This window comes from Marmota monax, unplaced genomic scaffold, assembly GCF_021218885.2.
Source record: "Marmota monax isolate L192 unplaced genomic scaffold, Marmota_monax_Labrador192_F-V1.1 WCK01_AAM20220418_F8-fsc00057, whole genome shotgun sequence".
NCBI classification, from domain to species: Eukaryota; Metazoa; Chordata; class Mammalia; order Rodentia; family Sciuridae; genus Marmota; species Marmota monax.
Genome location: NW_026693933.1, coordinates 4184557 through 4197940, shown reverse-complemented (window position 1 = coordinate 4197940; position 13384 = coordinate 4184557). Strand labels below are relative to the sequence as shown.

Here is a 13384-nt window from a genome sequence, read left to right as displayed (position 1 = left end):
GTCAATATTTTATTCACAAGTCAAAGGGTTGTTAAAGAAAATATTTTAAAATATCTTTTATTATGAAACTTTTTGAGTAATCTGAAAACTAGAATATTAAAACCCCAAATGTTTTATACTCAAATGATTCACATTTGTAATTCTTAACTGAAATTTTTTTATAATAAAAAACATGAGAACTGTGGGGAATGTTTGTGATGGTATTTTTTTATTTTCCGATTTTTGCTTAATACACAAAAATATATTCCAAAATTATCTGGTTTTCTGTTTGATATATAGAAAATCCTCCCGTGGAATTTTTTTTTTCTCTTTTTATAAAAAATTAAGACTATTGAATGTATTTTGTCTTATAGTTTGAAAATTTGTCAAGCATATTGAAGCTTCCTGGTAAAAAGACTTTTAATAATATGGATAGAGATTTTTTAGAAAAGAGAAAAAAGGATCTAAATGCCTATTTGCAGGTAAGTCCATGTTTATTATTTTCTGTGTTTTTAGTATAACACCATAGATTTCTTTATTAAAGAACAGAGACTGGAAGTATAACTCAGTGGTAGAGTACATGCTCATTAGTATACAGGAGACCCTGGGTTCAATTTCCAACATCAGAAAAGGAAAAAGAATATTTTTACTATAATAGTGGAATAACAACCCTTTTTTGAGTAATTTGTCAAATGTGACATGCAGGCCAGTCAGGAATGTATAAACACTATTTCTGTGCTTATTGATTAACTGAGAAGTTTTCTAAACACTCAGTATTTGGGATTTTACTTTTTAAAGTTTAGATGAGTACATGCACACATGTACCCTTTCCAAATTAAAGTATAGGTATTTTATGGCATAATAAAAAGTTAAGTGTCTCAAATTCAATACATAGTATTGAATTGTATATTAAAAGTGAATAGGTTTTAATTTTAATTATCAGTGTAAATGCCTTCCATGGCCTAGAATGATTCTAAGGCTTCTAAAATTATAGAATAATTCAAGAGAGGGTATATCATCTAAAGGGCTATTCTTTTTTTCTTTCTATCTTTATTTATTTATTTATTTTTGGGGGTACCAAAGATTGAACTCGGGCACTTAACCACTGAGCCACATTCCCAGACCTTTTTTAGTATTTTATTTAGAGACTGGGTCTCACTAAATTCTCTAGGGCCTTGATAAGTTGCTAAGGCTGACTTGAATTTGTAATCCTCCTGCCTCAGCCTCTTATCTGTAGCGTCTTGGACATGCAATTTTCTGTTGTGGAGTGACAACAAACATGTCTCACAAGTGACTTAGCTGCTTGAGTTATGAGTACTCCCAGAAGTAATTCTGTTTTAGGCCTAGGTACCCAGATGTCAACTGTAATAATGATATCTCTTTATAGCTTTTTATACTGTTTACAAAGTTTGTGTAGTTCATAAAGTTTTCACATGTATTAGATAAAGCATCAGGCCAGATTTATTGGGTTTCATTATTTAGGTTCCCTATCCTTTAGAAAAGTAATCAGCAAACTACAGTCTGCAGAGCCCATCTAAGCCTACCATCTGTTTTCTACTAGGAGTTTTATTGGAGCATAACCACTCCTTTCATTTACTATCCAGTGTCTATGGCTGCTTTCACCAACAGCAGAGTTGACCAGTTGCAGGGGAGATTCCATGGATCACAAAACCTAAAATAATTACTATCTAGCTTTTACAGAAAAAGCTTGCTGACCCGTGCCTTGGAATTTTGTGAAACTTAGCTAGTATTATACTGGATATTTTATTTGAAAGTTTTTTTTTTTCCTGTTTCTCTCTCAAATATACTTAGCTGTGTCTGGGTTTGTTTTAACCATCATTGAAATTTCATGTTATGATGTACTAAAAATATACCAAAAACGTGAATATTTGCTACTGTTCACCTTTTTCCTCTCTTGGTTTAAAGCTGAATATCCGGTATCCTTTGTATGACTCTTACCACATGTTGTAATTTTTTTATAGTACCAAACTTTAAAAACTGTCAATTATTTATAAGATTTAGAAAATGACTACCTTTTTTTCAAATTCAGTGCCATGAAGTACGTCTTTTAAATGTGGTTGTACCTTATACATCTTGAGTTCATCTTGAGTTTATATAACTCAAGTAGATCACAACGTTTTCCATTGAAGGAACTAAGCTAGAATGTTACATTCATTGGTACTTATTATGGAAGCAATATTTTGTTTGGGACTCTTCATAATACTTGAAAGTTTTGTATGAATTTTTTTTTGGGACTATTTGTTTCATAAAAATATGTTTCTACTGAGGGTTAACTCTTAGCATTATTATGTGAATAATGTAACTTTCTACTGTGTATCTTCTTAGTATAAACTGTAAGACCAGAAAATAGAATAGTAAATATATTTGTACAACTTTCACATTTCATGCACTAAAAGTTAAAATAGCAGGTGGGAAGATGATACATTATACTTAATTGTAATAGAGTTATTAGTGACTTCATTTTAACTGAGTAATTTTTTAAAATATAAAATTAAAGTTCTCTACATTCTTTTTATGAAATGAAATTATAAACAATAGTTAATTTCCATTATCTTATCAATTTAAGCTACACTTTCCCCCCCTTGTTAGTTACTGTTAACTCCTGAAATGATGAAAGCATCTCCAGCTTTGGCTCACTGTGTGTATGATTTCCTTGAGAACAAAGCCTACAGTAAAGGAAAAGGGGACTTTGCTCGTAAGGTAAGCAAATCGTTGCGTCGTTTATTTTTAGGTCTGCTTTTGTACTTTATTCTTGATAAAAGAAATGAATTTGGATTTGTATATGTTCTAAACTTGAAAATTGTTCTAAAACTTGGCCTATTTATCTTCTATACTTTATTAAACTACTGAGATCATTTCAGAATGTTCCATTCCCCTTCCCTCCTTAAAAGACTAGGCTTTTTTAAAAAAAAATTAAAAATTAATTGATTGGCAAAATAAATAAAAGTTAATAATTGTTAAGTAGAAGTTTGTATAGTTAGTCTAGGATGGTTGATTTTAACATCCTAATGGATGGAAACATTAAATTCCAGGGTATAGACCTTACAGTGGTAAAAAAGTATTAATGGTGCTTATTTCTGTATTTCATGATCTAAGTGATAACATTTTAAATTGGGAGGCTGAGGCAGCCTCAGCAAAAGTGAGGCTCTAAGCAGTTTAGTGAGATCCTTTCTCTAAATAAAATACAAAATAGGGTTGGGGATGTCGAGTACCCCTAGTTCAATCCCTAAAACCCCGACCAAAAAAAAAAAAAAAAAAACCAATCCAAATTTAAGTAGCTTTATTACCAATAGAAATGCATTCCACTCTTCTGTGTCTTTGATGTTCACCTTATTTTCTTTATCTCAGATCTATAAAAAGTTACAAAAATGATAAAAGAATTCCTGTATACCCTTCACCCAGCATCCTAAGTGCTGCTATTAACACTGTTATTGCTGCTGCTACTAGTAAGAACAGACATCTATTCAGAGATTAATTATGTGCTGGACATTGTAATAGACACAATAGTATCTTATTATTCATCATTTTAAAGATATTCTACTGAATTGATAATAGCTCTTTAAGATAAAAGAAATATTATATTCAGTGCACACTTTTTTGTTTTTTAACAACCAGCAGTAGCACTTACATATGGCTAAACAGTTATATACCACTTTTTAACAAACTCATGAATGGGAGTCTAAAGATCTTTCTGAATCATTTCTGGTAATCCACAAAAATATGTTTTCATAAATCATATATTAATAATCACCAGTGTCATCTTGACCTCTTTTAATTTTTCAGAATACTTTTTATGTATATCAAGAACTTGGGGATTTTAGTTTTGTGTTTTCTTTTTGGCTAATTATAATGTTTTTCCCTTGATTTCAGTGGAAATTAAATAGCATAGTAATTAATTAAAATACTGTACATACATTTTATGAGTGCTTATTTGTAGCTTAGGAAATAATACCTTATAACTCAATGATCATACAATTTATCCTAGTTTAGCATAATGTGTGAAACAATTCCTAGGAAGAGTACCTGACATGCATCCTTTTTCTGTGCACACAATATCTATCTAGTTTTGAATCATGATGTGAAGGCATTGTAAGCTATATGTAGAGATCTAAATTTAAGTTAAAATTTCATTGTATGTCCTTACAAAGAACTCAATTGAGTCTGTAATTGAGATAGTATCTGTATCAGGCTAAACATACACTTGTGCTAGCAATCCATAATTTACTTCTGTATCTGGTAATTTGAAAGTTTAATATCTTTCTTACCAAACATCTATTTTAAGACGCATCCTATGTTTCTGAAAGTATTAGAACATTGATGGACTCTGCCTTTATGCTTATAAAATTCTGTTTCCTTCAGAGTTAGGCATTAGTCACCTGTGGAGATTTTTCCATACCCTTGCTCACCTCAGTCCCCTTCTAATACAGGTGCTTAGACTGTACTCACAAAAAATTGAGTTACATATATAGAGAAAGAAATTGATTGCATGGGTCTGGAATGGTGCACTGGTAGCTTTTTAAAAAATTATTTCTTGATTCATGGCTATAAGGTTTCCTCTCACTTTAAAAAAGTGTTCAGTGATAGGTTACCCAGGCATAGATACCTTATGAGATTGTGTTCCTTTAACCAACTTGTTAAGTTGTATTTGCTGCACTTAACATCTCTGCTGTGAAATATGAGAATTTTAAAATTCTAAAATATGTTTGAATGTGTTCAAACAATTTTTAATTTAGGTGGTGGGTTAAAGTGAAATGCATGCCTTTTTTTTTTTTTTGCTTCTAATAAAATTGTCTTCTGTGAACATTATAACCTAGAGAAGTGGCAATTTTCCCTCAAGCTATACATTTTTATTTTATTTTATTTTTTTAGTTGTTGACAGTCCTTCCTTCCTTCCTTCCTTCCTTCCTTCCTTCCTTCCTTCCTTCCTTCCTTTCCTTCCTTTCCTTCCTTTCCTTCCTTTCCTTCTTTCTTTCGTTTTTTAAATATGAGGTGCTGAGAATTGAACCCAGGGCCTCACTCTTTAGAATCTACATGTGTATTCTTATGACTTGGCTTATTTACAATATTAATTGCAGTTTTTAAAAAGTAGTGTTGGAAATAATGTCCTGATTGATTTGAACACACTGTTCTGGTGAACCAAAAATATGTAGTATGTAGAATTAGAAAGGCAAAAATTAGTTTCATCTTTTTAATCCTTGTATTTCTCTTTACCAGTGATAGGATTTTAAAAAATCCTCCTTCATCCTGATTTCTGTCCTTTGGTTCTACTCTGGGGTATATTCTGACAGTGTCCTTCCTAAATTGGTTTTTCCATGAAGCATATCTGTAGTATTATTGACTCAGTTTAAGCCATAGAGTATCCAGAGCTTCCAATCCTTTTACAGTTATCTTGAATTTGTTATTGTCCTAGTTATTTCACGTTTTCAAAGATTTTGTTTTAATTGAAGCCATGGAAACATAATTAGAGTGAAGAAGTTTTGTCTTCTTGCTATCATCTATTAACATTGTTATAGTCCTTAAGCAATAAGGTTCATTTTTGTTACTATTATTTTGTTTTCTTCTTTCCTTCATGAGACATAATTTATTTTCCTTGACAGCTTTTATGAGACTCAGTGCTTTCTAAAATATATTATTCAGTTCTGTACAACTGGGTTTGTGTTTTTCTTTTTCTTTGTTAAAAATCTCTCAGAGACCCCTTTTATACTTTTTTTTTGGTTTATTTAGATGTCTTTCCTTTGCTTAATTAAAAGTATTTGACATTTGTACAGTCAGAATATCAGGTTTTGATTCCTGTTCCTCTGGAGAGTTTTATTTCTTTTTATATCTCTGTGTTTATATTTTCTTCTGTATATAATTTTTATATATTATCTTTAAAAGGTATGATTTACCTTTCTAATTTGTAACTTCTCTTTTTCTTTTTAATTGTCTTCAAATTTTCTTGATAAAGTCTAACTGAACATATTATGTATCCTAAATATTATTTTTAAAAAAGAAATCTAAATAGTTTCTTCAGCTTTCCAATTATTCATTTTACTAGCTTGTTTTCTTTTTAGTATCTGCCCAAAATATCTGATTGTTTGATTTGTATTGTGATTAAAATATATAATGGCTGGGGCTGGATTTGTAGCTCAGTTGGTAGAGTGTTTGCCGTACATGTGTGAGTCACTGGGTTCTGATCCTCAGCACCACATTAAAAAAACAAATAAATAAAATACAGGTATTGTGTTTGTCTACAACTAAAAATGTATGTGTGTGTGTGTGTATATATATATATATTTAAAAAGTATATAATGGCTAACTCAAGTAACTTCAATTTGTTTTGTAAAACTGTTTTATTCAGAATTTCTTTAATAAGAAGGCAGTGAAAACTTATATTTATTTTGTAACCACATTAGTCAAATTTTTAAATCATAAATGTGAATGTAAAAATACATTTTTAAGACACACAGAAGACAACATATCTTTAAGATGCAATGATATAGTACAGACTGAAAATGATTGTATATTTAATGTATTACATTTCTGCATTTTTCTGGACTTCTGGGTTGAATAACATGTCTGATACAATGACGTCATGGCACAATACCTTTTTCCCTTTAGATGGACACTTTTGTAAATCCACTTCGAAATTCTATGAGGAATGTTTCAAATGCAGTTAAATCCCTTCCTGATAGTTTGGCAGAAGGAATGACTAAAATGTCAGACAACATGGGCAAAATGTCAGAAAGATTAGGTCAAGACATAAAGCAGTCATTTTTCAAGGTAAGAAGATACTCTCAGTAATGTATAAAACAAACTATTTTTAAGTCAAGTAAGATGTATTGAATTCCTTGCATAGATTTACCTTATGTTCCCTCCGAAATACTTTAGATGTATAGTCTTGTAAATGAAAAGCAAGAAAGGAAGTTTTTTACCAGAAATGGATGCTGAAAAATCCAGTCACTCATCAGTCTTTGCTCTCATAGACTTCTAAAACCCATTTAAAACAATATGTAAAATTAATAAAGTTGCTTTTTTAATTATTTTATTTCATTATGCAAATCTATAACACTATAAATCCTGTAGCAAACAAGTAAATGTTATTCACAAATAAGCTACACTAGTATTCTCTCAGGAAACACAAAAGTTATAGTTTCTTCTGATTCATATGATGGAGAGATGACCAGATCTAAGGGAGGAAAAGTCTTTATCCACGTCAGCCTCTGGGTCTATGCAGTACTGTGTGTGTTCTTCCTAATGGCACAGAAGTTTCCCAGGAAGCGTTTTCACTACATTAGCAGATCAAGCTACTGGACCAAGTAGTTTAGTGCATTTTTAATTTATATTTTTAAAATAATCTTGATATATTCTTTAAGATTATAGTCAAAGCTATTAAAAATCATAAAGCTATTAGAATTTTCTGTTTATTGGTCAGGTTTGAATGAAGGGCAAATATACATAAGCATATATTCCTTGATATAAAAGGCAATTTCTAAAATAGTGTGGGTAAATCTTACTTTTCTATCAATTCTTATGCTTCTCATAATGCTCCAGTTTTATTTCTAGTGATGGAAAATATACCAACACTGAAATGAGTAACAGTACTATTTCTGATGCCATAATATTTGTGACTTTGTGCTAAAATCATTGAACTTTTCTAGGTTTTTTTGGTCATTACCAGAACTTCAAGGGGTTAAAATAGGTGATTATAATGTTCCTTTGATGCTGACAAATGATTTTCGACTAATACGGTTCTTTCTGTTTTCTGTCCTCTTAACTTATGTAACAATGAGTTAATTCCTTAAACCTATTAACATATTATCAAGAGCTTTTTATGGTATAAGAAGATTAGAGTTCTGTTCTCTGGCTATGCTCCTGTTTAGTTTTCCATTCACTTAACCTCTAGTAGTTTTAAATTCTTCTACAAAGTGTGGATGTTTGACTAAGAATTTCTCCTTCCAAATTCAAAAGTCAATTCATTTTTAAAGAAAAAAACCTTTGGGTAATGAAATAAACATTCTTCTATATAGGTCTCCCATTCTAAATTTTTTAAGTGCTTATATATTGTACCAAAAATCAAATCAAATGGTGGTATTTGTTTTGGTTTGTTATTATATTGTGTTCTTTCAATGCCTACTTTGTTGTGTTTACTTTTTCTTTTCTTCTTTTTTTTTTTTTTTGAATGTTAGGTGCCTCCTTTAATTGCAAAGACTGATTCAGATCCTGAACATTGTCGAGTCTCAGCTCAACTTGATGATAATGTGAGTTAATTTTATTCTTGGTAATAAATATAATAGTTGGAATTCACACTATACTTGGCAGATCTTAACTTTTTGATAAATATGTATGTATCATTCATATACACATATTGTGTTAATCTTGGTGAATTTTTAAAAACTATACATGTCCATGTAATCTTCACCGTAATTGAAATAATAAAAAATTTCCAGTACTCCAGATTGGCCCTTAAACTCTCTTGTCTTCACCGAGGATAATTTCAACCCCTAACTTTACCCTGCCTTTGTGCTTTATGTAAGAAAAACTGTAACGTAGGTGCTCCTTTAAGTCTGGCTTTCTTTGCTTAACATTGCGATGTACTTCCATTTGTTTTGTATGATTGTAGTTTCTTTGTTCTTGTGGCTTTGTAGTATTTCTCTGTAAATGGAGCACAATTTTGTACAATATGCATAAAACTCCTGTGAACATTCTAGTACATGTTTTAGGATTAAAAAAAACATAGCTAGCACTCATTTCTGTTAGGTCTACACCTAGGAATGAAATTTCTGGGCTAAAGGGTATACATCCTGCTCAATATTCAATATTTTGTGTTTAATTTTAGCCATTCTAATTGTTGTTTTTCATGTGGATTTACATTTGTCTGATGACTGAAATGTTGAACCTTTCTCATGTTTATCAACTACTTGGTGAACTGTCGTATGTGGGTATCCAGATCTTTTCCCCATGTCTATTACGTAGCTCTCTTTTTCTTTTTAGTAGAATGCATTTTATAATCTGCTCTGTGCCTACTGCACAGTCATGAAATATCCTGTGATTTTCTATAAAATGCTTTTTGTTTTACTGTGCTATCATTTAGATTTGCAGTTCATCTGGGATTAACTTTTACATATGGAATGAGGTAGAGGTCCTGTTGACCCAAACATCTTTTACTGAAAAGGCCTGTTCTTCCCTATATTGTGTTTCTGTCTTATCAGAAATCAGATTATTATATATATTTGAATTTGTTTTTAGGCTCTGTATTCTGTTGTATTAGGCAGATTTATTTTGAAGTAATAACAATCTCCTTTAAATTTCCAATTAAATTTATTTATAATTAACTACTTTAAATTGTTGCCTTTTCAAGATTATAATGTTTTATTATGAGTTTTGCTTGTATAATATCCATAACATCATAACTTTTTGTTTGTGGTGTTTACAGTTTACTTACTTATTAGAATTGTTGTATGGCACCAAACCTATGTGAATATGCTTTATTAGAAAATGGAGCAGTATTTATTCTGCCTTGGTAATGAAATGAGTCTCCCTTTCCCTTCTGGTTTGTTTAAGCTATTTTAAAGTTATAATAATCATCTGTTTGTGGAATGAAAAGTACACTAAGAAAATGTTTACAACATGATAATGAGATATTCTTTTTTCTATATTTAAATTGTAACATTGATGAAAAAATAATTTGGAAGAAAATCTCATTGGTGAAAAAAATTACAAAATTACTGGCAATTCTGTGAAATCCTAAATCCTTACCTGTTTTTTACTTCCTACATAATTTTGCACATGAAAGCATTCCACTTCTTAATTTGTAATCTCATTGATTGAATACTCATAATAAAAGTGTTCTAGTTTTCTGTTGTTAAAAGCTAAAGGAAAATTCTACTAGGCTAGTGAAATGTGGCTTTATAATGTTAATTTAGATGTAGGTTGAATTGAATTTCAACTTCTTTTTCCTTAAAACACCTAAATATTCACAACTTACTAAGCCAAACACTTTATTCTGTGTTGTTTTATACTATTAAAAACAGATATTGAGAATATTTCATTCTTATGAGAAATATCATGATAAAATAAGCAAAGAGTCTAGCATTTGCTTGATCAAACTGGTACAGCCTCTATTAAAAGTTATGAGAGAGAAATCATCTTTTGTTATGCCATCATGAACCCCCCTTTGATGGATACACTTTGAGAAGTTTGTGGGTTCCCCCCCCCCTACAGCCTTGGAATTTACTCATCATTGTAAAATTTTCTATTCTGGCAAAATGACTGCTAAAAAAATATTTTTTTTTCATAAATTAGAATGAAACATCAAATTTTGAAGGCTATCATGTAACTTGTTCTCTAATTTACTGAAATAGTACCAGTTTGTAAAAGCAGCAAAAATAACCACTCATAGTGAATGTAACTCTGATACGTTTATTTCTGTTTCTTCCCATATTTTGTCAGGTGGATGACAATATTCCACTTAGGGTAATGCTGCTTCTCATGGATGAAGTATTTGACTTAAAAGAGAGAAATCAGTGGTTGCGAAGAAATATCAAAAACTTACTTCAGCAGCTTATTAGAGCTACATATGGTGATACTATAAATAGGTACATCCCTCCCATACCTTTGGAGCTTGATCTTATTTATTACTTATCTTTTAAACTTTCACTTCTAGAAATAGATTTCTCAACCTTCATGGCAGAATATCTTCTCTGGGCCTGTAAGAAGATAATTAAAGCAGTCTGTTGCTCTCAGAGATATTTATACCCAGATTAGTGTGCATGCTTTATAAAAGTTGTATTTATTTTATTCACCTTTTAAAATTTTAAGTATATTCATTTAAATTTATTTGCTTTCAGAAAAATAGTTGACCATGTTGATTGGATGACCTCACCTGAACAAGTAGCTGACTCAGTGAAACGTTTCAGGTATATCTTAAGACACGGTCACTTCTTTCAGGTAGTACAGAGTTTAGCATTGTTATCACTAATTTTTACTACTTTTATTTCTTTCCGGGCCATAAAGTTGGTTTCTGCTCATCTTTGGTGAACATAAAAAATTGTAAGCATTGTAAGAAACATTTGTCTCATGAAACTACTTATCTTTGTATTATTAAAAAGAGAATAGAAAGAATATAAAGAAAAAAAATGAGATGATTGGCTACATTTTATCACAGTACTATAACTTTAAGATAATCAATATTAGTATAGAGATTGCAATATAATAAAATACTAGTTTTAGAGATTAAGTTTTTTTCAGTTGTATTTACTAACCTTGATTTTAAGTGAAACTTCCTAAGAAAGTATCTCTCTCTGGCCATGGTCTAATTTTTAATTACATATTTGAGCTTTTGAGGATAATACAAATTAAACAGCTTTGACACATTAATTTATGGGTTCATATACAAAAATATATGGAGTTCCTCCCCTTTGCCAATCATTGAGGAGTGAGAGATAAGATGAGAAAAGTAAAGATTAAGAGAAGTAGTTTTCCCAAAGGCACATATGATAGAAAATGAGAGATCTGGCTTTTTTAACGGTTTCTCCCCTTTGTACCAGAAATTGGAATATCTGCCCTGGCATGTTCATTTTGTTTCAGGGTAGAAAAATGGTGTTTCTCTGTAGCATTGATTTCTAGCCTTGGCTGTATGTTGGAAACACCCAGAGAGCTTTAACATGTACCAATGCTCGCAGGGCTGGCTGTCTTAGATAACCAAGTGGAAGGCCTGAACATTTCAGATTTTTTAAAGCTCCCAGGATTTCTAATGCAGGGATTGTTTTGGGGAGTTTCTCTCAGATCAATTCTGGATAGAGCAAGTTTCTCTCGCTTAGTTCCTGCCTTTGGACCAAACATTAGGAAACGGGAATCAAATATAATGTGAAAGTCAAGGTGAATGGGTTATTGTATGTGTGATAGGACTACTAGACTCAATCCATTTATAAGTTGTGGGCATGGGATGTAGTTTTATGTTGAATTAGTTATAAGGAGAATGGAGTGGACCAACTGAGAAAAGCTGTTAAACTCTAAGGTATCCAAATTTAAGATCTCATAAGTTTGGGGATGAATTGTTCAGTCAGCAGGTGCTCACTTTTTTTTTTTTCAAAATTTTAAAATTCTAATTACTTATACATGATGGTAGAATGCATTTTGACACATCATACATAAATGGAGTATAAGTTCTCATTCTTCTGGTTGTACATGATGTAGAGTTACACAGGTCATATATATGCACATAGGGTAATAATGTCTGATTCATTCTACTATTATTCCTACCCCGTTACCCCCTCTTCTCCCTTTACTCACCTCTATCTAATTTAGAGTGCCTCCATTCTTCTCCCCGTCCCCTTATTGTGAATTAGCATCTGCATATCAGAGAAAACATTTGGCTTTGGTTCTATGGGATTGGCTTATTTCACTTACAATAATATTCTCCAGTTCCATCCATTTATTGGCAGGTGCTATAATTTCATTCTTCTTTAAGGCTGAGTAATATTCCATTATATGTATATATACCATAATTTCTTTATCCATTCATCTGTTAAAGGGCAAGTAGTTTGGTTCCATAGTTTAGCTATTATGAGTTGAGCTGCTATAAACATTAATATGGCTGCATCACTGTAGTATGCTGATTTTAAATCCTTTGGGTATAAACCTAGGGTAGGATAACTGGGTCAAATGGTGGTAGTGTTTCAAGTTTTCTAAGGAATCTCCGTACTGTTTTCCATAGTGGTTGCACCAATTTTCAGTCTCACCAGAGGTTCTGACTTTTGAGTTTAAATGTCTGGTTATGTTTGTATATTCCATTTTGTTGTCTTTGTGTTTTTGAGCTACCAAAGGGCAGAATATATCTGCCATTTTTCTTTGATATCCTCTTACACCTAAAATTAAATCTTTCACTTAGTTGTTTTTAGTTGAATATCATTATAACTATATAAATTTTCAGAAATGTTTTATCTTTCCATTCACATTTGTGTTTTCTATAGAAATTTGTAATAATTTCATTAACTTATGTCATTAGAAATGAAAATGTTTACAGAGATTTTTAATCTTCTCTAACAGAGATGCATTTTGGCCAAATGGCATTTTAGCAGAGTCTGTTCCATGCAGAGATAAAGCTATTCGAATGAGAACAAGAATTGCAGGAAAAACTAAATTACTTGCAATTATGCCAGGTGAGTGAGCATGTAATTTGTAGTTCTGAATTTTTAGAATTTATCATGCTAGATTAGCTATTTCATTTTATTATAATAACTACTATCTTAATGGTTTACTATATAATTGTGCTAGGTATTTCTTATATATTCTTAATTAACCAACAGTCCTGTGAAACAAAACACTATTAATATCATAGCTTTATATGTATGGAAACAGTCCTCAGAGAGGCTAAATAATCTTCCAGAGATTTCTAACTCCT

At 31.1% G+C, this 13384-nt stretch overlaps 1 protein-coding gene across 4 annotated transcripts in view; it reads left to right on the top strand.

Annotated features, from left to right (window-relative positions):
• Snx13 (sorting nexin 13) overlaps positions 1–13384 on the top strand; it is a 152201-nt gene that overhangs the window by 133124 nt on the left and 5693 nt on the right. For 3 of the 4 annotated variants that reach the window (XM_046463512.2, XM_046463511.2, XM_046463513.2), the window contains 7 exons: positions 354–461; positions 2590–2700; positions 6601–6762; positions 8169–8240; positions 10432–10577; positions 10830–10898; positions 13030–13142. In XM_046463512.2, the coding sequence (XP_046319468.1) occupies positions 354–461; positions 2590–2700; positions 6601–6762; positions 8169–8240; positions 10432–10577; positions 10830–10898; positions 13030–13142 (781 nt within the window). Of the gene's footprint in view, positions 1–353; positions 462–2589; positions 2701–6600; positions 6763–8168; positions 8241–10431; positions 10578–10829; positions 10930–13029; positions 13143–13384 lie in introns of all 4 variants that reach the window. The other variant, XR_006855969.2, reaches the window with a different exon arrangement.